Source organism: Babylonia areolata, chromosome 22, assembly GCF_041734735.1.
Source record: "Babylonia areolata isolate BAREFJ2019XMU chromosome 22, ASM4173473v1, whole genome shotgun sequence".
NCBI classification, from domain to species: domain Eukaryota; kingdom Metazoa; phylum Mollusca; class Gastropoda; order Neogastropoda; family Buccinidae; genus Babylonia; species Babylonia areolata.
Window position 1 is genome coordinate 28,148,074 of NC_134897.1, and position 23,030 is coordinate 28,171,103.

At 39.9% G+C, this 23,030-nt stretch overlaps 1 protein-coding gene across 3 annotated transcripts in view; it reads right to left on the minus strand.

The window, feature by feature from the left end:
* The window catches only part of LOC143296916 (ubiquilin-1-like), a 30,887-nt gene continuing 7,857 nt past the window's right edge, over positions 1-23,030 (minus strand). For 2 of the 3 annotated variants that reach the window (XM_076608926.1, XM_076608924.1), the window contains exons 5-15: positions 19,937-20,062; positions 18,474-18,524; positions 16,777-16,854; positions 16,227-16,350; positions 14,285-14,440; positions 12,801-12,943; positions 10,124-10,207; positions 8,687-8,802; positions 7,616-7,850; positions 6,241-6,328; positions 1-5,398 (exon numbers count right to left, since the gene is read on the minus strand). In XM_076608926.1, the coding sequence (XP_076465041.1) occupies positions 5,337-5,398; positions 6,241-6,328; positions 7,616-7,850; positions 8,687-8,802; positions 10,124-10,207; positions 12,801-12,943; positions 14,285-14,440; positions 16,227-16,350; positions 16,777-16,854; positions 18,474-18,524; positions 19,937-20,062 (1,263 nt within the window). In that variant the 3' untranslated portion in view covers positions 1-5,336. The remainder of the gene's footprint in view (positions 5,399-6,240; positions 6,329-7,615; positions 7,851-8,686; positions 8,803-10,123; positions 10,208-12,800; positions 12,944-14,284; positions 14,441-16,226; positions 16,351-16,776; positions 16,855-18,473; positions 18,525-19,936; positions 20,063-23,030) is intronic. The other variant, XM_076608925.1, reaches the window with a different exon arrangement.

Here is a 23,030-nt window from a genome sequence, read left to right on the forward strand (position 1 = left end):
TGGAACCCCAACCTCCCACATTATGTATGTGTAAATGTTATCGATGTTTGGAACCCCCACATTATGTATGTGTAAATGTTATCGATGTTTGGAAAAGGGGGAACAGGGAAATATGTGCAAGTAGAAAGTTTGCCCATGTGAAAGTTGGTTGGGGTGTGCGCGCATGTGCATGCAAGAGAAAGAATGATCATGCTAAATGTGCACATTTTCAAGTTGGTGCACTTACCATTCTCCTCATGTCTACCCTTTTTCCAAACATCTGTTCTCAGTGGTGGTATGGGTGCTAGTCCTTTGCATTCCACGTCTGGCAAGTGAGGGTGGATCAAATTTTAAATGCCATTCAAACTGGTGACTACTGGCCCCTCATCTAGTGTCTGTGGATAAAAGAATGATGGGAGGCCACTGGGTCAACTTTGAATGGCATGTTCACATTTCTAGTAACAGACTTGGTATGGTTTTAAATTGAAATTTACTGTGGGGAGTAACTGCTGATTCACAAAGCTGGATTTAGTATGTATATGTATTACTATATATACATGGTATGCATGGGCCTTACTTCCCCCCCACCCCTTTTTTTTTTGGATTCAGCTGAATATTTGTATCTTAAAATATTTCCAATCTTGTTATGATTTTGTCATCAAATGAAAAAATTTTCCAAAAAGTGAATATGGTTTGCAATTTTATTCTGTGTTAATGTTTCTTCTATAGGGATAAAAGGCAGATTCAAATATTTTCTAACTTTTTGTGATTCCTCTGTTCCTCCCCCCAGTAAATTTTTTTCCCCAAAATTTAATTAAACACTCATCCATTCAGTGTTCCGTTTATTTTTTTTGGCACTGCTTTTTCAGATGAAAAAGCAGCGGTTACAATGTCTCACATGATTCCGGTGACAAAAACACATCACCATAAGTGTAATGGAACCAAACAAGAGCTCACCGACGATGCGCCAAGTAATGGAAATGTTACAAAAACCGATTTGGCATCGACGAAACCACAAGCGCATGAACAAGTTACAAAAATGAGTGAATCAACAAAAATGAGCATTTGCTCCCTCACTAAAGCATTACTTTGCCACACATTGTCAGTGAGCTTTTGTCCCATGATGATGTGCTATTGTCCACAATCCAAGAGGAACAGCCTGGGGAAACTGCTGGCATAAAGCCTAGATCTGGACTGCCAACCCCATTGGTCCACTTCTGAATGCATAAGCTTATCTCAAAGATACTGCACAAAGAGCTGTCATTTTTTAATGCTGCAGCATATACTCAGAAATGGACTTTTGGGGGTTGGCACCTAATTGATTAGGGGGGAGGGCGGTTAAAACCATCCTCCACGTCATTTCATTTATTGCATTATGCAGCCAAGAATCTTAAAAAAACAAAAGTAGTTTTAGTACAATCTTCTGAAATGACAAACATGGATGGATGGCTCTTTTGGTGCAAAGCCCTGCGTTGGCCAGCTGGGCTATGAGCAACAAAGGTAAATGAAAACATTCAGTGCAAGGCTGCATTTTCAAACTGAACAGGCCCCTGGTGCCTGACTGCACAAAAAGTTCTCGATACTCCTTTTCTTAATAGCGAAGCAACACAACCCCTCTTCTCTCAAATACTGACCCTGACATTGCGTACAGTAAATTTTTTTTTTTTTTTGGTCAATCACATGTCCCAGGAACAACGAATAGCACAGCACAGTGCTTTCATTTCCAACCACAACAGAAATTAGCAAATGCTAGACAAAAACTGTGCTGCTCTTCAGGGAAGTGAACTTTCACCTTGTGCTTTGCAGCACAAAGACAGGGTTGGATGGCCTGCTTAAGCTTCAGAAAACAATTTTTATACTGAAAACTTGTCATTTTCTATGCTCGTCAGTGCAAATTTGTTTCTTTGCCTTACAAAGTGGACCAACCAGCCCAGTCACTGTATGAAAACTGGACATTAACATGGAAGAATACAGGCCTAGTCACTGTATAAAAACTGGACATTAACACGGAGGAATACAGGCTTTGATACTGCAAGAAAACTGTACATCAACATCAGGGAATACAATCCTTGTCAATGCATGAAAACAGACTGGAGGGAAACCCTGTTGAACAGGTCCTATAGCACCACATCTCAATGTTCACCTTGTACTAACAAAGATGACAATGCACTGTGTGTGCCTATGTATGTGTGCACAAGTTCAGAGTGAATTAGAATACTGTGTGTTATGCCACTGTGGCAATTTTGTTACAATTTATTGAAGCAGAATCCTGATGAAAACAAGGAAAGTATGAAACTTTGATACATCTGTGTATTATGAATGTAAAACAACGAAATCAAATACCAACTGACATGGGCTGCTTCAGCTTCATGGAATTGTTTGGCTTACAGCATACAACTTTCAGTTCAACAAATGCTCATTTCAGATGGTGAGTTCAAGTATGATTTGGACCAAAAGGCTTTTATCGCTTTCCTTTTCCCCACCCACATCCATGTTTTTTGGTTTCGTCTCCATTTCCTCCTTTTTGATCTTATGCCGTTTTCATGCCTGACAATTCTACACATCGTTTTTGGGTCTTTCACAAACCTCAAACGCATACTTCTGGTAAAAAAAATTTTTTTTAAATCTGTCCATCTTATTTCCCCTGAACACAAAACCAACTGGAGTGTCAATGGCAGGCTGCAGCACAGAAATCCAGAATCACTGAACACACAGGCAGTTACTGTTACCACAGTCCGCCACACCACTCCTGTCGGCTGCAAGTATTAGATGTGTGTAGTCCTTGTGTGAAATCAAACTGTAGTTTCTTGCCACTCAGTAAGGAAGAAAATGAAGTGAGATGACACATGTGCATATCAAGTTTGAAAACATGCAAATGGCACAGAAAGGACAAGCAACTGTAAAACAAAAAATGCCAATTCCGACTAGTACAAAAGTAGTCAAGATATCGATTTCCAAAGTGCATGACAGACTTCACATAATGTCGTTGCAGGACCGCCCTAGCAAAATTTTTCAACAACTGTACATTATCATATGCACTCCTACAGCTTGATATAAGCTACTGCCTGGCCACAGGGTATGAGCATATCTCACCTGAAAAGATTTTCAGGAGTCCAAAAATTTCACTACCCCTTCCATCCCCAATAGAATACATAACCTTTTTAAATAACTTGTAACACCAAAATTTGACATAACAGTACCAAGAACCTCAGTTTGGCTAAGTATCTCCTGGTTTAAAATAATGCTTTTGCTTTTGTGCGTTGCTCATTCAAACCCAGATTGACCACTGAACCAAAGCATAAATGAAACTGCAGCAACAAAAGCCAAATATTAAAGCCAGCAGCAAAAACAGACTTGACACGCAGAACACTCAGCACCTGGGTAATTGCTTATGTTCTCTGTTGAGAAGTCCACACTAATGCCATAGACTTGGTAACACTGATCACCAAGCAAAGTTAGCACTGCTAATATCACTTAAACAACTCCACAATGGGTGGTTATAATGTACATTGAACACAACGGCTGTTGCAATGAGTGAACACACAAACACAAAAGAAAAGGCCTATCATGTTTTTGGCCAACCACCTTGTTTTCATCTCACAAAGAATTGTTGCACCAAAGTGACAAATTTTCCATTGCATACAAACATGCACAAAAATAGAAAAAAACATTTGCTTTCACCTTTCAAAAATTCTAAACCCATCAACCTGAAAAAAAATTCAATGTGAACATACCTCCCTTTCTTAAAACTTTTTCTTTCTATCAGAATTCGACCTTGACCTATCAAATACAATGAAGGTGTAATAGATATTCGGGAAAACTCATTCATGAGGCACTGCTAAACACTCTTGAAGGTCAGTTTACTGAATGATCTACCAAAAAGAAAGTTACACCCACTATTGAGCAAGTTCATTTCAATTTCATTGCAATATAAACGAGATGCATACATAGTGATGTGCTAAAAGACTATCTCACACATCTTCAACAGTGAAGGGGAAAAAGGTTACTTTGGAACATAGACCCCCCAAAAAATCCACCCCCATAAATTCCCCTCCTCCCCGCCCCTCCAAATCAAACAAATAAGCTACAAACATATTTTACTTCCACTGAGAAAATTCCACAACTGCAGTTAAGCAAAACCAAGTCGTATCATGAGCTATTTCAAGAATAAACATGAGCCTTGTTAATTTTGGAGTTAAGGTGGTGGGAGGTTATACTCCATTTCATAAAAAAAAATTTTTTTAAATCAATTAAAAAAAAAAGCTAACAAGCTGCAATACGCAGTGTATGATCCCTCCCTTCTGCGCTGCCATACTGTCATAGTAATAAATTTCCATAAACTTGCACAAGGAAGTTACTGTTAGTACAAACCACATAGTAAAATAAATCAAACAAAAGGTGGTCATTGACATAAAAATGGGAAGTACTGACTTCAACAACTGTAGGAAGCACCTTGGAGCCTTTTTTTTTTTTTTTTTTTCAAACCCCCAATGCTTAGTCCATTCAATGCTTAAGGTAATGCTCTTCTTTTTCTTCTATATGCTGCAAGAGACATGTACAAAACAACACATATATCACATTGTTGTTCAGTATCCTTCCCTCTCTCTCCACACACACAAACAAAATCATGTATAGCCCAGTCCTCTACCACCTTTGAAGTCCAGCTCAGAGTTCATACCATACACCTTTCACCATTTATACCTTTCACTTTTATCTCAAACATACTATACACAGTAAACAAACTGTAATGAAAACAATATAAAAAAAAATCAGTTAGTGCACCAAATGTTTAAGATAAAACTTTGACATAACCTATGGTTACAAACACACACAACCAGATACTGTCGAACATTGTACAGCCATGGTTTATACATTAGTCCACCCCAAATTCAACGCTCTAGTTTGTGCATGGAAGTCAGACCTTTAACACACAGGTTACATGCTGAAAACACTTGCATAATGATTTCACATAAAATACTGATGAATACAAAAATAGTACACACACATGTATGAGCAGTTGGTCAAACATTCATCTATTGTACACAAAACCAAAACACACTCCATGCGTTAATAAGGAACAACTCCAACAATCAGAAGAAAAACATGTAAGAATAATGAACAAAATCAACTATAATGATAAAAACACAAAGAACCAAATCAAACTTAAATATGACAAACAGGAAACCCAGTACATAAAGACAAAGTGCCCACAAACACAATATTTTTCAAGGTGAGATAAAAGTATAAAAAATAACAACAATATCAATGAAAATTAAAAGAGTGAATCATTTGGTGCTGAAGACAGGAGGTATATAACTTGGTGAGGATCACAGAAGACGAAGGGGACCAAAAGGCCATCATCTCTGTTGTAACAACCGGTCAATGGCTGCATTCACGTCACCCAACGTTGCTGTCAGTGCTGAAATCCATTATAAATTAATATTTAAACTTATTTTTTAAAGAAATCATAACCATAATAATCAAGAGACTTGCATGCAAACACAAGAAAGGAACTTATATCCATACACACTCTAATTATTATACAGTTCATTCTCTCAACCTTGTTGACCAGTTGTGGTGAAAATGGGGTGTGTCACTAAAACACTAACAATTCCTTCTTTTTGAGAACAGCACTTTCATCACATTTTCATGGATGATTCAATCGGGCAGTCTCCAATAAACAGATATGATTTGGGATCAGGTCTTCATACAGTATCTTGTGTTGCCACCATTCTACCTCAAGATCACTTTCTGAGTATGGTTCAAAATCTGCACTGTCACAGTCGTCTGAAAATGTACTTTACTGTCTTCATCACTGCTGTCATACTTCACAGACAGCTCAGCAACCCCTTCAGTATACCGTCTTCCTTTATCATGTGTTTGTGACTCTCATATAATTTTTTTTTTAATCGATAAACAGCTACAAATTCTAATGCAGGATATTTGTGCTTCAGCTATTCATAAACACTCCAAGTAAGAAAGCAAATTTTACCCTGACGACAATAAATGAAATTGAAACAGTACACTAGAACATGGAGAGAGAATACATGAACTTATCTGCAAGGGAAGTAAGTGTGGTATGAATCATCTCATAACAGGAGAATGGGTCAAGATGACACACAGTAAACAAGTATCCAAGCCACACTGCGAGGTACCACAGACACTAATATCTCACAGACGGTCAACTTCTTGGGTGGGTGCACAAAGTAAGTTGACCGTTTATGGGATGTAAGTGTCTAAAGACTATGAAGAGACCCTCACCTCTGATGTTAGCGTCTCTGTCCACGAAACCCATGGCTGCTAACTGCTCCAGCTGAGAAGAATACACTTGCTCCGGTGGCTGGCTCTGCTGTGATCAACATACACAAAAGCTGAAGGATGAACAGCAAAAACACACTCTTATTTTCAAAGCACAAATCATTATCTAAACACCCAAAAGATGTTTTTGGTTGTTTTTTTAATGCTTTCACAGGCACTTTCACTGTTCAGTCCATGATAACAGACCCTTTCAAAAAATGGAACCTGAAGTCTTGAGGGTGTGGCAGAATTGCTATATAGGATAGGAACGTAAAGATGGAAGAGTGATATGTGCGTCAATTACTTACCTATATCTGCACTGTGGTTGGTATAAACCCAAGTAATGTGAAAGGTCAAAAGTTAAGCTGACAGTGATGTGGACCACTGCTGCACGTTCTCTCTACTTGCCAGTAATCAGAATAGTTGCCCAATTTCCTGCCTCCCTGACGAGTTGCACTGCTAAGTATTCAACCATGACAATGTCCTTTCCACCTGAAAATACTATGCCTGGTAGCTGAGTGTGAATCGCTGCTGTTTCCTCCACTGAAATGCTAAGGGTCATTACCCCAACTACAACTGGTCGGCAATAGATCCTGAATATCTCCCCAGTCACCATTTATCCAGACCTACTTTCTGAATCCCTGTTGTGTCAATACTCTCAGAAAAACATCTCAATATTCAGCACCTGATGGATTATGGAAAAAGTTAAATATTCAGTATGCAACGCACCAGAAACACATCTGGCTGCTAAAAAGGCAAGGGAGAAATGTCTAGATATATATCACTAAAGATACATAGAGGCAAAGCATTTTGTGTGGGATGCAACAGTTAATTTCAGTGACACTGATAAAGTATGGTTGTCCGATGTGATACGATTTAAAAATTTAAGTTATTTATTATGTCACCCACAGCAAAACACATCCTCTCTCACTTTTCAATAGTGTTCATCAAATCAAATGTGTGTGCACACACCTGTACATGTATACCACTACACCCACACTCATGTACCTTCACACAGAACACACACTCACGCACCTTCACACAGAACACACGCTCACGCACCTTCACACAGAACAAACACTCACACAACCACACTCACCCACCCACACCTACACATACAACACACACACACCATAACACACACAAACTCACACCAACACACACCCACACCCTTTGTCACAATACACAAAGCACACACAGTAACACCCAGACAAACACACATACCCGAAATCAAAAATACAATACGTCACCACCACCCCTACACATGTACACATAAAAATACAACAAAGCATCCTTGTACACACACACACACAGACACACACACATAACAGAAACTGACCCCCTGTCCCTGCGTGCCAACCATCAGCTGTCCCATCAGATGTGACATCATGCTGGCAAACGCGTCCTGGCCCGACCCTTGGCCTGTCGTTCCCGTTGTCCCCGCTGTGCTGGTCGTTGTGGGGCTGGCTGGGTTTGAGCCTGCAGAGGAGGCCGTGGTGGTGGCAGTGGTAGTGGCCGCAGTCGTGGAGGAAGGGCTTGTTGCAGCTCCCGACGCCCCCCGAAGGCCTGCCATTCTGTGCATGGGAAACAATGGTGTTGGGAATATTTCACCATTGGGTTGTGGTTACAGGCAATACACATAACCCCAGCAAAAATCTACACTTTAGGCTCCCTGAAGACCTGATACATTCTGGGAGGGGAACAATGACTAGAAAAGGTACGTTTAAGTGTAGGTTATGGTTAAAGCGATAGAACCCCTGCTAAAATTTACGCTTTAGACATTCCAAAGACCTGATATTGTATGAGAGGGAAACAATGAACCAGATGAATATTTCAATATTTGGGTTTGGTTACATGCAATGCAACCTGAGCAAAAAATCTATACTTCACTTTCAAACATGCCCCCATCCACCTCCAAAAAACAAAAAACATCACCACAAATGAACACCAATACATTCTTTCTATTCAGTTACTAAGTTCATAGCACATACTGACAAACCCATGATTCCATGCTATGACTGCATTCTCTTGTATCATGTTGGGCATGAAAACTTTAAAAAATATATTTTTGTAATGAATAATAATAGTAAAAATCATCAGCTACTGTAGCAGAAAAGAGAATAACAAAAAAGGAAAAGAGAAAACAATTGATGACACAAACATTTAATAACTGGACACCAACCTTATCTAATCAGTAACTAATCCAAATTCCGTAACTGAAAACAAAAACAACAAAACTGAAAGTAGAATGCCATGAAAAGAAATTATAAAACACACTCACACACACACACACACAGACACACACACACACCACCCTGCATACTCAATTCAGCCCCATGACTGAAGACCACAGGAGGTTTTCTTCTGGAGATGTGGCGCACAGTTAGAAAGAATCACGGCAGATACTCACGACCCAAAGACATCTGGTGCCTCAGACTGCAAGGTCTGCATGCCCTGCTGGATCTGCAGCAGTGCATCCATGGCACGGGGGTTGCTGAGGGCCGACTGCATGTCCGGGTTGTTCATCTGTAATGGTGTCATCACTTCCGATGTATCCCACCAATGTATAATTACACAAATTTCCATACAATACTCCCTCCATTGACAAGCCTCCTGGGTATACGGATTACACATAAAAGTTGAGGACCACTTCATAAAAGATTGTATGTTTTCATAAGATTAAAAAAATCAAGAAATACTTCAAGGTATACAGGCTGCATGTGGTCTGCCACCAGCCACTCAGTGAACACACAAAGGGCTGTTTCAGAAATAGGTACACCATGAACAGCTTTAAAAAAAAAAAAAAAAGTGTTTGAAAATGTATGCTTAGGAAAGAAATTTACAGTTAATCAGCAGTGTATCAACAATAACCTATTTTTCATTGTAAAAAAAAAAAAAAAAAGAAAGAAAAGAAGGGGGATGAGCAGTCACCGCAAGAAAGCACCTCTGGTTATGAGTGGTACTAATTACACTGGCTGCATACACCAATGTTTGCCCAAAATTCAGCATCATTTCACCATGCCCCAAAGAAGAAATCTGTGCACACTCCCAAGTGGTCCTTAATTTTTTGTGAACCTTGTACTCCCATTTGCTGGTGATCAAGGTTGATGATGACATTTTCTTTATCACAGATTTTTTTTTTCCCCTCTCTCTTATCCTACATACTTTAGCTGACATTAGAACCGGAAAAGAAACTTTGATTCAACTGACACAGAAAGCAGGGATGGAGAACCAGGTAGCTGAAAGTAATATGCTTGTTCCCCCAACCCCACTTTCAATTAATTCTATTCTATAAAATTCATTCTCTCAACATAATGTGACTGCATCATGTGCAACACAGCAACACTGTCTTATTATATGACACCTGAAAGTGGTTTTCTATCAATCAGAAACAAACAACTGCCTCAACTGACATCTTAAAATGTTTTTTATGACTTTTAGACAAAACAATAACATGTTTCAATGCAGATTCATTCATACAGAGATGATATGCAACACTTCAGAAACTGGATTTCAAGAACATCTGGATTATTAAGGCTAGCCTCATGGTAGAGTGCCTGACTAAGAAGCGAGTGTTCCTGGATTTAGCACATGGATTGTGATTTTAACTCTCCCACCTCCACTGAAATTCTACATGCCACATGCAATAAGTGCAGGAAAAAGAACCCAAGGCAGCAACAGAGTCGTGCAATAGGTGCATGTAAAAGAACACAAGGCAGCAACAGAGTCATCACAGGCAAAAACACCTTGAACTGTGTGCAGAAAAATGTGATTGTACAATTCAATCAGGCATCTTTGAGCAGCTGCAGAAGTGGACAGGTCGATGCCCATGGCTCATGCGACTTACCTGTGCCATTACTGTGGGCAGCTGAGCCTGGAACTGCTCCTGTAGCTGGGGATTGCCGGCAAATAGGGGGCTGTTGTTCATCACCTGCAACACACACCCACACCATGTCAACCACCATCAAATGATCAAATACTGACTATACCACTTCACTCATCATCATCATCATCATCACTCTTAACATGGAAATCGTTGGGGGCTGAAGAGACAAAAGACCTCCTCCACAATGATCTGCTGGCAACTGTTAAAGAAGATGTGGAAGGGTCACTCCCATCCAGTCCTTGATGCTGTCAGACCAACTCTGGTCCATGCTGGGATCAACACATCCTGGAGAAAATGACTGTCAGAAGATAAGAGACGCAGGGCTCCTCCATTAGACTCTGGCAGTCTAAGCTTTAGAGATACTGCTAAATTTAAAATCTTGACAGCACAACACAAGAAAAAGAAGAGGTTATTCATTCAGAGAAATAACCACACAACTAAAGCACATGCCACATCTTAGACTTCAACAGTGAAACCGTCAACATTATCTACAGTCAGCCAAAGATTTCTAAACCCAAATCCAGACTAGCTAGGATTCAACAGGAGCTGCTAAAGATTAAAGTCAACATAGATCCCTTAGGGTTATAAATGTTTCCAGTCCTTTGCCAATGCCAGCTATTCCATATGTCCATGTACTTAAACAAAACAGGTTTATCTAGAACTTTGCCTGCTATGCAATACACAATCAACTAGATCTGTTCTTTTTCAGCCACATAAATCTTTTCTTTACTTACTTAACTCTTTCACCACCAGGTTTCTGCATGAAAAACACTCCCCAGTGCCAAATATTTTACATATGATTCTCAATCACAGGCTTGTTCCTGGTGTGAGAAAAACTATCTGGATCTCAACGTATTGAAAACAAAAGAAATGTTAATAGATTTTCAGAAAGACCCCTTGCCTGTAGCTAACCTTGTTATTGATGGTCAAACAGTGGAGAGGGTCAATGAATATAGATATTTAGGGACCATCTTAGACAATAAGCTGACTTTTGACAGAAATGTTGATTCCATTCATAAGAAATGTCAATCTAGAATTTTTTGTTTACAGAAGCTTAGAAATGTTGGTATAAATTCAAATATTCTTCAAAGTTATTATCGATGTTGTATCGAGTCCGTGCTCACAGTTTCATTTATGTGCTGGTATGGAAGTTTGGGAGTGAGGAGTAAGTGTGTTTTGAACGATGTCATGAGTGTATGCAGTAAAATTGTGGGAGTGAAACAAGCTAGTATGCAAGAGCTGTATGAAAGTCGAGTGGTTAAAAAAAAGCAGGCAGATAGCAACTGACGATACCCATATTTTAGCAAAGTATTATGAGCTGTTGCCATCAGGACAACGCTACAGAACTTTTAAGTTGAAATCCAGAGCTCTGAAGACTTTTTATTCCACGTTCAATCCACCTTTTAAATTCTTGAGAACTGTGTGTGTGTGTGTGTGTGTGTGTGTGTGTGTGTGTGTGTGTGTGCGCGCGCGCGCACTCTCATGTGAGACGTGTGAAAGTCCGTGCATGATAGGCTGTACCCTGTTCTAATTGTGGTGTGTGTGTGTGTGTGTGTGTGTGTGTGTATGTGTGTGTGTGTGTGTGTGTGTGTGTGTGTGTTTTACTGAGCTTAAAACGTGACAATTGGTTATAATGAATGTGCAATATGTAGGAAGAATAATGTGCAATATGCAGGATGAATGTACAGTGGAATATGTCTAATGCTAACGTTCATATTCTAAATATATTTGTTTAATAATTACGATGTAATAATTAATTGCAATGTTTTTAAAAGCGAATATGTGAAATGCCTTTATTTGAGAACACATGTTTATTACTCTTGTTTAATCAAGTTATCCGCGCGCGCGCGTGTGTGTGTGTGTGTGTGGGGGGGGGGGGGGGTGCGGGTGTGTGCTGATTATCTGGTTGTGGTTTTCCGCAATTCATCTTTATTCTTATCTTACCTGTCTATTATAATCAATGTGCAGTATAGTAGGCTATGTTTATAATTATATTCAAATAATGTTTCTTAATTCTTTCTGTTTTTACATTAAGAATACTAGTTATTACCTGCATTGCGTGTGGATGTATGTATGAAACGATGTATGTGATATTTTTTACATTTGTATCTTCGTAATATTTGTAGGGGCTGTTGTTGGCTTTTACAGTTATGGTCTCCATGTTGTTTACTTGTCTATGTTGTGATAATGCACCTGACCAAATTTCTCCAGTTGGAGATAATAAAGTTATTCTTATCTTCTTATCTTATCTTGGGTTTATGTCAATGCAACACAATGGACTTGCTCACTTCAAAGTGGGTCAGGGAGCAAAGTTTAGACATTGTTCTATTGGCAGCAACAGCTGTCAAGGCTTGTTACAATGTGAAAAATGGTCCTTTTAAAAAGACCCCTCGATGTCGACCAAAGTCGCCCATGGTGGCGCACTGTCTTGTTGACTAAGGTCGCCTATGGCGTAAAAAGAGTAAATGGCTGCAGATACTCAATTCCCAATAATAAATGTTATCTTTAACTTCCAACAGGATGGTTAAAGAAAGTCTGAAGTTGCAACTTTGTTGATCCATGGCTCAAAGTATTTACTCTTTGAGCACACACACACACACACACATACACACACACACACACACACACACACACACACCTGTCGAGCAAGGTCAGGGTTTGCAGACAAGGACTGCAGCATTGACTGCATGTAGGGAGACTGCATCATGTTCTGCACCATCTGGGGGTTCTGCATCATCTGCTGCACCATTGACTGCATGCCAGGCGTGTTGAACACTGACGCTGCAACACCACACATAACACTCCCTGAACCTCACTGCACTGTGGTGAACCAACACCACATCTCACACACCACTCACTGAACCTCACTGCACTGTGGTGAACCAACACCACATCTCACACACCACTCCCTGAACCTTACTGCACTGTGGTGAACCAACATCACATCTCACACACCACTCCCTGAACGTCACTGCACTGTGGTGAACCAACATCACATCTCACACACCACTCCCTGAACCTCACTGCACTGTGATGAACCAACATCACATCACACACACACCACTCCCTGAACCTCACTGCACTGTGGTGAACCAACACCACATCACAGACCACTCCCTGAACCTCACTGCACTGTGGTGAACCAACACCACCACATCACACATAACACTCCCTGAACCTTACTACACTGTGGTGAAACAACACATCACACACCACTCCCTGAACCTCACTGAACTGTCGTGAACGAACACCACATCATACACACCACTCCCTGAACCTCACTGCACTGTCGTGAACCAACAACACCATATCACACATAACACTGCCTGAACCTTACTGCACTGTCATGAACCAACAACACCATATCACACATAACACTGCCTGAACCTTACTGCACTGTCATGAACCAACAACACCATATCACACATAACACTCCCTGAACCTTACTGCACTGTGGTGAACCAACACATCACACACACCACTCCCTGAACCTCACTGCACTGTGGTGAACCAACACCACATCACACGCACCACTCCCTGAACCTCAGTGCACTGTGGTGAACCAACACCACATCACACACACCACTCCCTGAACCTCACTGCACTGTGGTGAACCAACACCACATCACACACACCACTCCCTGAACCTCAGTGCACTGTGGTGAACCAACACCACATCACACACACCACTCCCTGAACCTCACTGCACTGTGGTGAACCAACACCACATCACACATAACACTCCCTGAACCTCAGTGCACTGTGGTGAACACAACCCCACACTGAACCTGAACCTAACTGTAGGTTTTTCTCAAAGCTTTTCTGTGTTTTTGTTAAAGCACCACAACTCATCTTTCTGCAGATGCTTGTTTATAGTACCAATTAGTATACTGCTATATTTCCTTTTTCCTCTCCCCCCACCCCCCACCCCTTTATCCAGTTTTGTTGTTGTTGTTTCTTTCTCTTTTTTTTGGCAGGGGGAGGGGGGTCCATGAAGCAGAGACAACTCCTGCAACTGAATAATGTATTTCCCATCTACACGCACACACACACGCACACGCACACACACACACACGCACATCACAGGCACAAAGACACCCACACACCCAACTACACACTCACCGCTCTGGCCCAGCCCACCAGCCATGAAGCTGGGAGTGGTGGTGGAGGTGGTGGTGGAGGTGCCCGACGAGGTGGTGCCTGTGCCCCCAGAGTTGGGTGCCCATGGGTTGGGCAGGGGGTCTGTGTTCTCTCGGCCCTGCTGGGCACTGCCCGCCCCTGTTGTCAATAAAACATGCACACATAAGCACATTAAATATCCCACATAATCCATGTCAGTGTTCAGTGGGTAACAGAAACACACATATACCCAGCACACACACACATACAACAAAATGTATGAGTATACATCTGCATGACTGACCATGTCAAATATCCGTTAACACTGTCAGTGTTCAGAGGGTAACAGAAACACATATACCCAGCACACATACACAACAAAGCATGCAAGTATGCATGATCAAATGCCCAGGTTTAATATAAAAAAAAAATCCATGTCAGCGTTTGGTGGGCAACTAAACCACATACATACCCAGCACACATACACAACAAAAATGTGTGAGTATACATCAACAAAATTAAATGCACACATTAAATACCATGCACAAACACACAAACCATATCAGCATTCAGTGGATAACCAAAGCACAAACATGCCCAGAACACGCACCCTAAAATATAGACAGCCATACATATAAAAGCTGACTTCCTGATCTGAGTGAATTCAGTCCACAAACACAGAACAAGACAGTCCACAGTTTTCATAAAAACATTTGTAGTTTTGTACACAAAAGTGAACATACCACTGCATATAAATTCTTACAAACATTACATTCATCACCACACACAGCAAATATTAATCGGCATAGATGCAATAAATAAATATGTACAATGGCACCTGTGCATATGTGTGCACCTCTAACCACCACACATACACATATGCAGTTATCAGTTTGGTGGCTCCTGTGAATATATCCATTCTACACACACACACACACACACGTACACACACATGCATGCACACACACATTCAGAAACACACTTACACGTACACACTGAGAACTGAAACGAAATAATCCCCCTTTATATGTTTTGTTGTCTTGTTTTGTTTTTGTTCTTATTTTGCTCCCATAGCCAGAAAAAGTGTCCTAAAAAGTACCGTAAAGTTCAGTCTATAAGCCGCGACTTTTTACCCCAGCTTCAACCTCTGCGGCTTATGCAATGATGCAGCTTATTTGCGGATTTTAACGATCTTGGGAGTATCATGTTTTCGTCTATTCTTAGCTGCCCTTCAACTCACCAAAATCATGATTTCTGTCCATGAATTTTTAGATGAGCTTCAGGATAGTGTGCTAAATGTTCACGTTTTATAAATCAAATCTGCACACATTAAAGCCTTCAAATCAGCATTCAGTTCTACTCTGCTCAAGCGTACACCCTCATCATGCCAAAAACGCAACGTTATGCCTATGATGCAGCCTTCAAATTGAAGGTGATCGACCTAGCAGACGACAGTGCAAACGACGAACCAGCAGCGACCTCCACCTTCATGTTCATGAAGTGAAAGCGAGGCTGAAGTCAGTGACAAGATGGTGGAGGAAGCTGTGCTGGTTCTCTTCAACTTGGACACTGAAGACGAAGATTTTAGTGGATTCAGTGAGCAGGATGACGTTGAATAAATGTGACTATCCCTAAATTATGGATCTTATTTTCGTTGTGTTTATTTATTATTTTTTTTGTGGCACTAGCAGTATTTTCGCTTGCTTTTCTTTGTGTTGTTTCCAGCTTGTGTTTATTTCATAACCTACAGTATCGACAGCTTTTCTGTAGTATCAGTATGTGTTCTGGTACCGGAAATAAGTGCGGCTTATAAGCCGGTGCGGCTTATGTATAAAGTTCAATTTTTTCCAAAATTAGTGGGTGCGGCTTATATACCAGTGCGCTCAATAGACCGAACTTTACAGTAAATAAATAATCCATTCACTCACATCCACAAGTCACTCACCAGACCCAGAATTGACAAGGGAGGCGAAGGGATTGGAACCCAGGGTCTCCTGTGCCGCATTCATCATGGGCTCCTGGATGTCACGGTACATACGCTGCAACGCGTTGAAACCCCCAGGCAAGCTCTGCACCCAAGAAATTTCTAATATGCTCATCATCAAACAACACAGTCATTTCATTTCTACAGGAAAGAAGACAAGGGAAAGATCAAATTTACATCAAACAAACTCTGAATCATAACCTCTCCGAATATAATAAGAAACCCTCTCCATTCAAACTTCTGAGAGCCCAACATGAAATAAGTTTAATAATGGCAAATGTGTGTAAAAACGAATTCTTTAGAGACATGCTACTGTCCATATTTTAGAACAGCTGACACAGCAAAGAGCAGGGTTTTTTTTTCTCCATTTCTTATTCTCATCTTTTCTTTGTTCACTGTATTATCCATTCCATTTAACTGACTGTATGAACGAGGCAAGAAAGTGTACTGACACCACCCTTATCACCAATATCAATGTTGAAACAAGCACCAGAGTAAGTTCCAAACTTACCTCCAGGTTACTCATGGCACGATCCTGCGACCTCATCAGCTCCTGCAGCATGGCTGGGTTACGGGCTAGCTCCATTGTCTGCAGTAGGCAGTACAGGAAGAAATTCTCAGTTCATTTCATTTGAGCCTTGATCATTCTACACACACCCTCAACATTCATACCCACCCCCCTCCACTCAACCTCCACTCACCCAACACCCTCTACTCTCTTTATTTTACTTGGCTATGTAAACAATATTCTAATCTAGGACTCTGCTGAAAACAATCAAATATATAACATTAAATATGCACAACAGCAATATGCATATATATGTACCATCTTTGTGCAACTTGTGTGGATGCATGCCTGGTACATGTGGTTCATACTATATCCTTACATGTTAGTCTCAGTTTACACATCACAGTCACTGTTAGAGAAACTTGATATTGGCAGTCTGACTTCTAAAGATTCCAACTCCAACAATTTGTGTTAACCCTTTCGCTGCCAGGGAAATAAGATTCAAGTGAAATCTATTTACCAGGGTTTTTTCACAAAAAACGGGAACATATTTTCAAAAAATTCTGTGCTCTTTGTTATTGGAGAAAGACCCATAAAAGTATATATTTTCTGAAAGGTACAAGAATAAAGAATACAAAACAAATGATGTTTTCCAATTCTATACATTTTCAGTGACATGCTGTTGTTTTGAAATCAGTGTTTTGGTTTTTGTCACATTTTCAACTTGTTCATAACAAACATTAGTCAGGTAATTTGCGCTAAAATATGATATTTTCTGGGCAAATGGATAATACCTGTACACACAAATTATACTAGAACCACAATAAAATATATTTTTTAAAAAGATACACAATGCATTCTGACTACACCAAATGATAACATGGATGTGAGGCCACACCCCCTCCGTCTCCACCCCCCTCCTTTTCACCCCTCTCACATGGTCATAAACTTTATCCACTTCTCATCAGACAGCGTTGGCTGAGTGCCAAGAATATTGCTCACACTGTGTCCTAATAATTTGGTCACTGTCTGTCGTCTGCTACAACTGTACAGCCGGCATCACTCATTGAGTCATATCTTGGCCAGTCTCTTCATTGCTCCCTTTATTTTCAATCAAATCGTCCGATTAAAGTTCATCACTGTGTTCTTCGAATTTACGCTCCAAATCTTTCTGAGCATCAGCTAAAGAAAGCAATATTGGTTGATTTAGTGCACCATGATCCATGTCTTGAGCACAGTGTCCAACATTTTGTTGAGCGAGCTAGAAGAGGAGTCAGGCAGGCTAACACTGCAGCAGTAACCCAACCAAAACATTCAAATAAAGGACTGCCTCATGAGATAGTGGGGTTTCTAGCTATGAATAGAAAGTAGAAAGATTCCCAAAGCTAAAGCTACCAGTATTTTTGTCAACGAACTCAATGCAATCCAGGGAAAAGTCAGAATATTTCCACGAGTTATCTCGTCATTGTGGCAGCGAAGCATACACACTTGCACTGACAAATTATCTCGTCATATAGGCAGCCTAGGGGTTAATAAAGCAGGAATGAGGACATCAGATGTAAAACATATTTAGACATAAAAATAAATAAATAAAACATGACACACGCTCAACTATAACCGTTATTTATAAACATGAAAAATTAAACATAAATGAATAGAAGCTTTTTATACAAAACGTAATGAATTATACATTATCATACCTGTCTCATAAGATCAGGATTGTTGAGCATGTGAGTAATTTCTGGATTTCTCTGAAATGAAAAGGTAGCATAAGTATTACCATTCACAAACCAACAAAAAGAAAAGTGAACATTCATCCTACTTTTTAAGCCAACAGAATGAGCATTTGCTTTTCATTATTGGTCAATAAAAATTAAAATGCATGTCTAAATGAAGCATTAGCACAACAATTTAACTTCTCCAAAACAAGACACTTTTTTCAGTTTCAGTTTCAGTAGCTCAAGGAGGCGTCACTGCGTTCGGACAAATCCATATACGCTACACCACATCTGCCAAGCAAATGCCTGACCAGCAGCGTAACCCAACGCACTTAGTCAGGCCTTGAGGGAAAAAAAAAAAAAAAGGTGAATAAATAATAGATAAGCTTACACAAATAAATAAATAAATAATAACTATAATGTAAAAAAAAAATAATAATAATAAATAAATAAATAAATAAGATAACAATGATGATAAATAAGCAAATAGATGTAAAACATGAAGACACACATTCACATATACACCCACACATGCATAACAGATATGCACCGAACATGCAGTTTCACAGATATGAAAGCACAGTCAAATACATATAAACGTACATGAGCTCCAACACACACACACACACCACACACATTACCCTGCACCTCCTCTACCCCCCTCCTCCACACACTCATTTCTAGTCTACGTATCACAGCTTCCACAGCACACACACACACACACACACACACACACACACACAGATGAACACTTACTTGTACAAGCACACACACATATGCCCATATCTCCACACACATATATACAAAGATATATATATATATATATATACGTTCCAATATCCTGTTGCTCCCACAGTGTAGGCATGCATATACTCACATACCTCATCCTCTACCCCACCTCCCCCCACACCCCCACCTCCCCCTCACACACACACACACACTTTTTTCAGCAACAGAAGAATTATATTTCCTTATTTTTTTTCAGTTGTCTTAGTCATCAACTGCCTGTTCCCTTTCTAATGCAGTGTTTGCATACAAAATTACAAATTACAATGCTAACCTCTGTCTGTGGATAGGCTGCATGAGAACGACATAATATATTTTCTCCACTTTTAGTGTGTTCTATTTTGATACAATCTTCTTCCCACCAATCCAAACCCTTTCCACAAAACATCAAAATAAACACAGGCACACAATGAGATAAATGTGCTTTGTTGATATGTACAACCTTCACAACCACAATACATTAAACATACAACTGTTTCAAAGCGCAAACCATGTTATAAATCACTTATCATAAACAAATTTTATCAGTTTTTGCCTTTTGTTGCTGTGTCTGTAAACCTTTACTTGTTGTTTCCATGACAAGTACCGAATAAATCGAATTCTGATTTACACACAAACATACACTCCACTCCCCAACACCTGTCTTGATGTAACCATACCTCCATGAGGTCCCTCATCTGAGGGTTGTTCATGATTAGCTGCCTCATGATGTCAGGGTTGGACATCATCTGCTGCACGAAGGGATTCTCCATCATTTGTCGTAGCATGTCCGGGTTGCCCATTAACTGCACAATAGCGCCAACATCCCATGTTTTCTTTCTTTCAATTTTTTTCAACACTTCCAGCAACATGTTCATTTTCATATCAACCAAAAATAAACTACCAATTCAACCAGAACCTTTAAAAAAAAAAAAAATTATTATATTAACTATTTCTACTTGACCTATTCCTGCTCAGTTCTGTGATATGGCTTTTCTTGTGAGTACTGATTTCTCCATGTACCATAATTTTCAGCCTGCATGGTGTTGAACTGCATTTTGGCACACCCCCTGAATTCAAAGAAAAAAGTTATTTTGAACTTTTAAAAGGCGCACATATCCGATAAGCTGCATCTGCCGTAAAGTGAAAGTTCTCCATTATCTGATTATGGCTCTGCTAGCGGTGGATGTTGTTTTCCCCAATTAGTGACATCATCTTCAGAAAACTGGATTGGAATCCATCTTGTTTTCGTCTGCTTGTTGACTCGTCTCTACTTCTCCATTTGTCTGCTCTGTTATCAGCTGCTTTCTTTCTTTTTCTTTTCTTTTTTTTTAAACACTTTTTTCTTCTTCTTTTTTTTAAATTTATAACCTTCAGTTGGATGTACAGTACTACACTGTTGTAAAACCCCAGTTAATTAACTCACTCTGGACAATGGAACGCTATAGTGTTCCTGACGTAAGGCGCGGTTTCGGACGACAGAACGCTGTACCGGTTTCAACAATTAAAAATTTTTCCACATTTTCCTCACGGGGTAGCATAACAATCGCAGCTACACCAGGCATTGCGAACATGTCAAGGGTTGAATGGAAAGTTTCTTTGTGAGATTCCGTAACAACACACTCGCCAGCAACCGTTTGACTTGATCACCCCACATGACAAGCTAATCTGCATACATATCGAAAATGGCGTTGCAGGCGATACAAGTGGAAATTTTTGGAGCAAACTAGATCACGACAGCAGCTTTTTTTTTTTTACTGCTGCTGAAGTGGTTGAAATGCTCCAAACTGAAGTTTTCAACATCAACAAGGATGATGAAGATATTGAATAAAGTATCTGCAGTGAAGAAAGCTACCAGCAACAAGGTACTGACAGTGACTCAGCTTCTGAGGGCAGTGAAGAGGGAGGGTGGTGGGTGTACACATGACATGAGGAGAGGGGTCAGTGGGTCAAGTACAGTGAGTTTCATTCAGTTACTTTATGTTTTGTATTTTTTGTGATTTTTTTTCCTTACCCTAACAAGTGGGTCATCTGTAGGGAAAAGCAAGGGAAAAAACTATTTGTCCGGAGTGAGTTAACTTTACTTGTTCAATCAGAATCCAGTCTGCTAACCCTGCTTTCAGTCCCATCCACCATTTCGCTCTGTGTTCTACTTTTTTTTAAAAATAATAAAAAATAAAAAAACGATCAGTTCACTTTGGATTTCTGTAATTTTGCATCACAAATTCATCCGCAACTCAGACACTGCTCTTTTTACATGGCAAAGCAGCAAACCGCAATCACGTTCAGTTGAATTTTGGTGTAGCATGCAATTTAATTTCAATTTCATTGATTGTGAACATGAACCATGTCAAATTGAACAGTGGTAAGACTGGAGTAGTGCTATTCAGCATGAACACTGGCGTTTACTGTGATCAACAACGCTGTCGTATTTGATGTATCAGGTGGCCCCTGGCAGTGGTCAGGATTTATTTTTCAGACACAGATAGGACTCATACAGCCTATAAGACACAGAGATCAGATCTGAGTAAAAGGGGAAAAAAAAGTGCCTTACAGGCCAAAAATTACGGTAAATTTCAAACTGCACTCTGTCATTCAGCATCATGTATGTGGGGATGGGGAGGGGTGACACTGCTTTTAGATGTTGTTCTTTAAAATGTACATTTTTAGTGTCTTGTGATGTATGACTCACTTTAAGAGTTGAATGTCGGTTTTCAGTATTGTGATTAAGTTTATATGTTTTGTGATGATAATGGGAGTAGTTTTAAGTATTGTAATATGGGTTTTAAGTATAGTGATATTGGATTTAAGTATTATGTGATATAATATACATAACCATGTGCATTATCAAGTTATTGTGATGTATGATGTGTACGAAGAGAGTTGTGTAGTAGGAGGAGTTTGTATTATACTCCATGTTTGGTGATACAGTACCATGTCAGACTGATGCAAACTAGGCCTATCGGTTTGCTCTGCTTGGCCAAATTTCGTGCAGCTAACAGTGAAAAGTCAACCCGTCTTGCCCGGTCCGCTCGATGTATGATGTGTACGAAGAGAGTTGTGTAGTCTTTGATTATTGCATGAACATATATTAGTGCTCAAGTTTTTGGCTGGCTGTCTGCACCAGGTTATGCTTGTATTTCATCTATTGTTTAAATGCACATTTTACAAATCAGTTTTTACATTATACAGCACAACTGAATCAAATTATTATCATAAACATACTGGGTTTTTTTGGGGGGGTTTGGGTTTTTTTTTTCTTTTTTTCTGTATTACTTTACTACTCAACATAGGTCCAGTGCAACAGAAGAGGAGCGTTACTGGAACTAGTGGAAGCATAATCAGCCATGAATGACTGTTTATTTGTGAAAAGATGGTGTGATGAGATGGATGGGGACAATAATACTAGGTACCGGCACCCACTAACAAAGGCTGCGGGAAAGCCGGCAGCAGGCCGAAATTTGTCACTTTTCACTTGATGATTTTTGTGTGAAATTGTGTATAAATCTTGTTTAAAACATAATGGAAATAAAGACAAACCATTAATCTTTCAATCCATTGTTCGTTTATTTACTTGTGTGCGAGTGCGAGTGTGTATTCGTTCCGAGAACTGCCTACCGTAATCAGCGAAACTGATCCCGTGTCGCGCTTCCGCCATGGCGGACATTCGTGTTGTCCGAGGGTCGGTTGTTTTGATTTGTTTATAGGTTGCGGAATTTTCCATCCCCAATATTCAAATAAGGTCAAACCGCAAGGTCGAAGCCTAAACAAGTT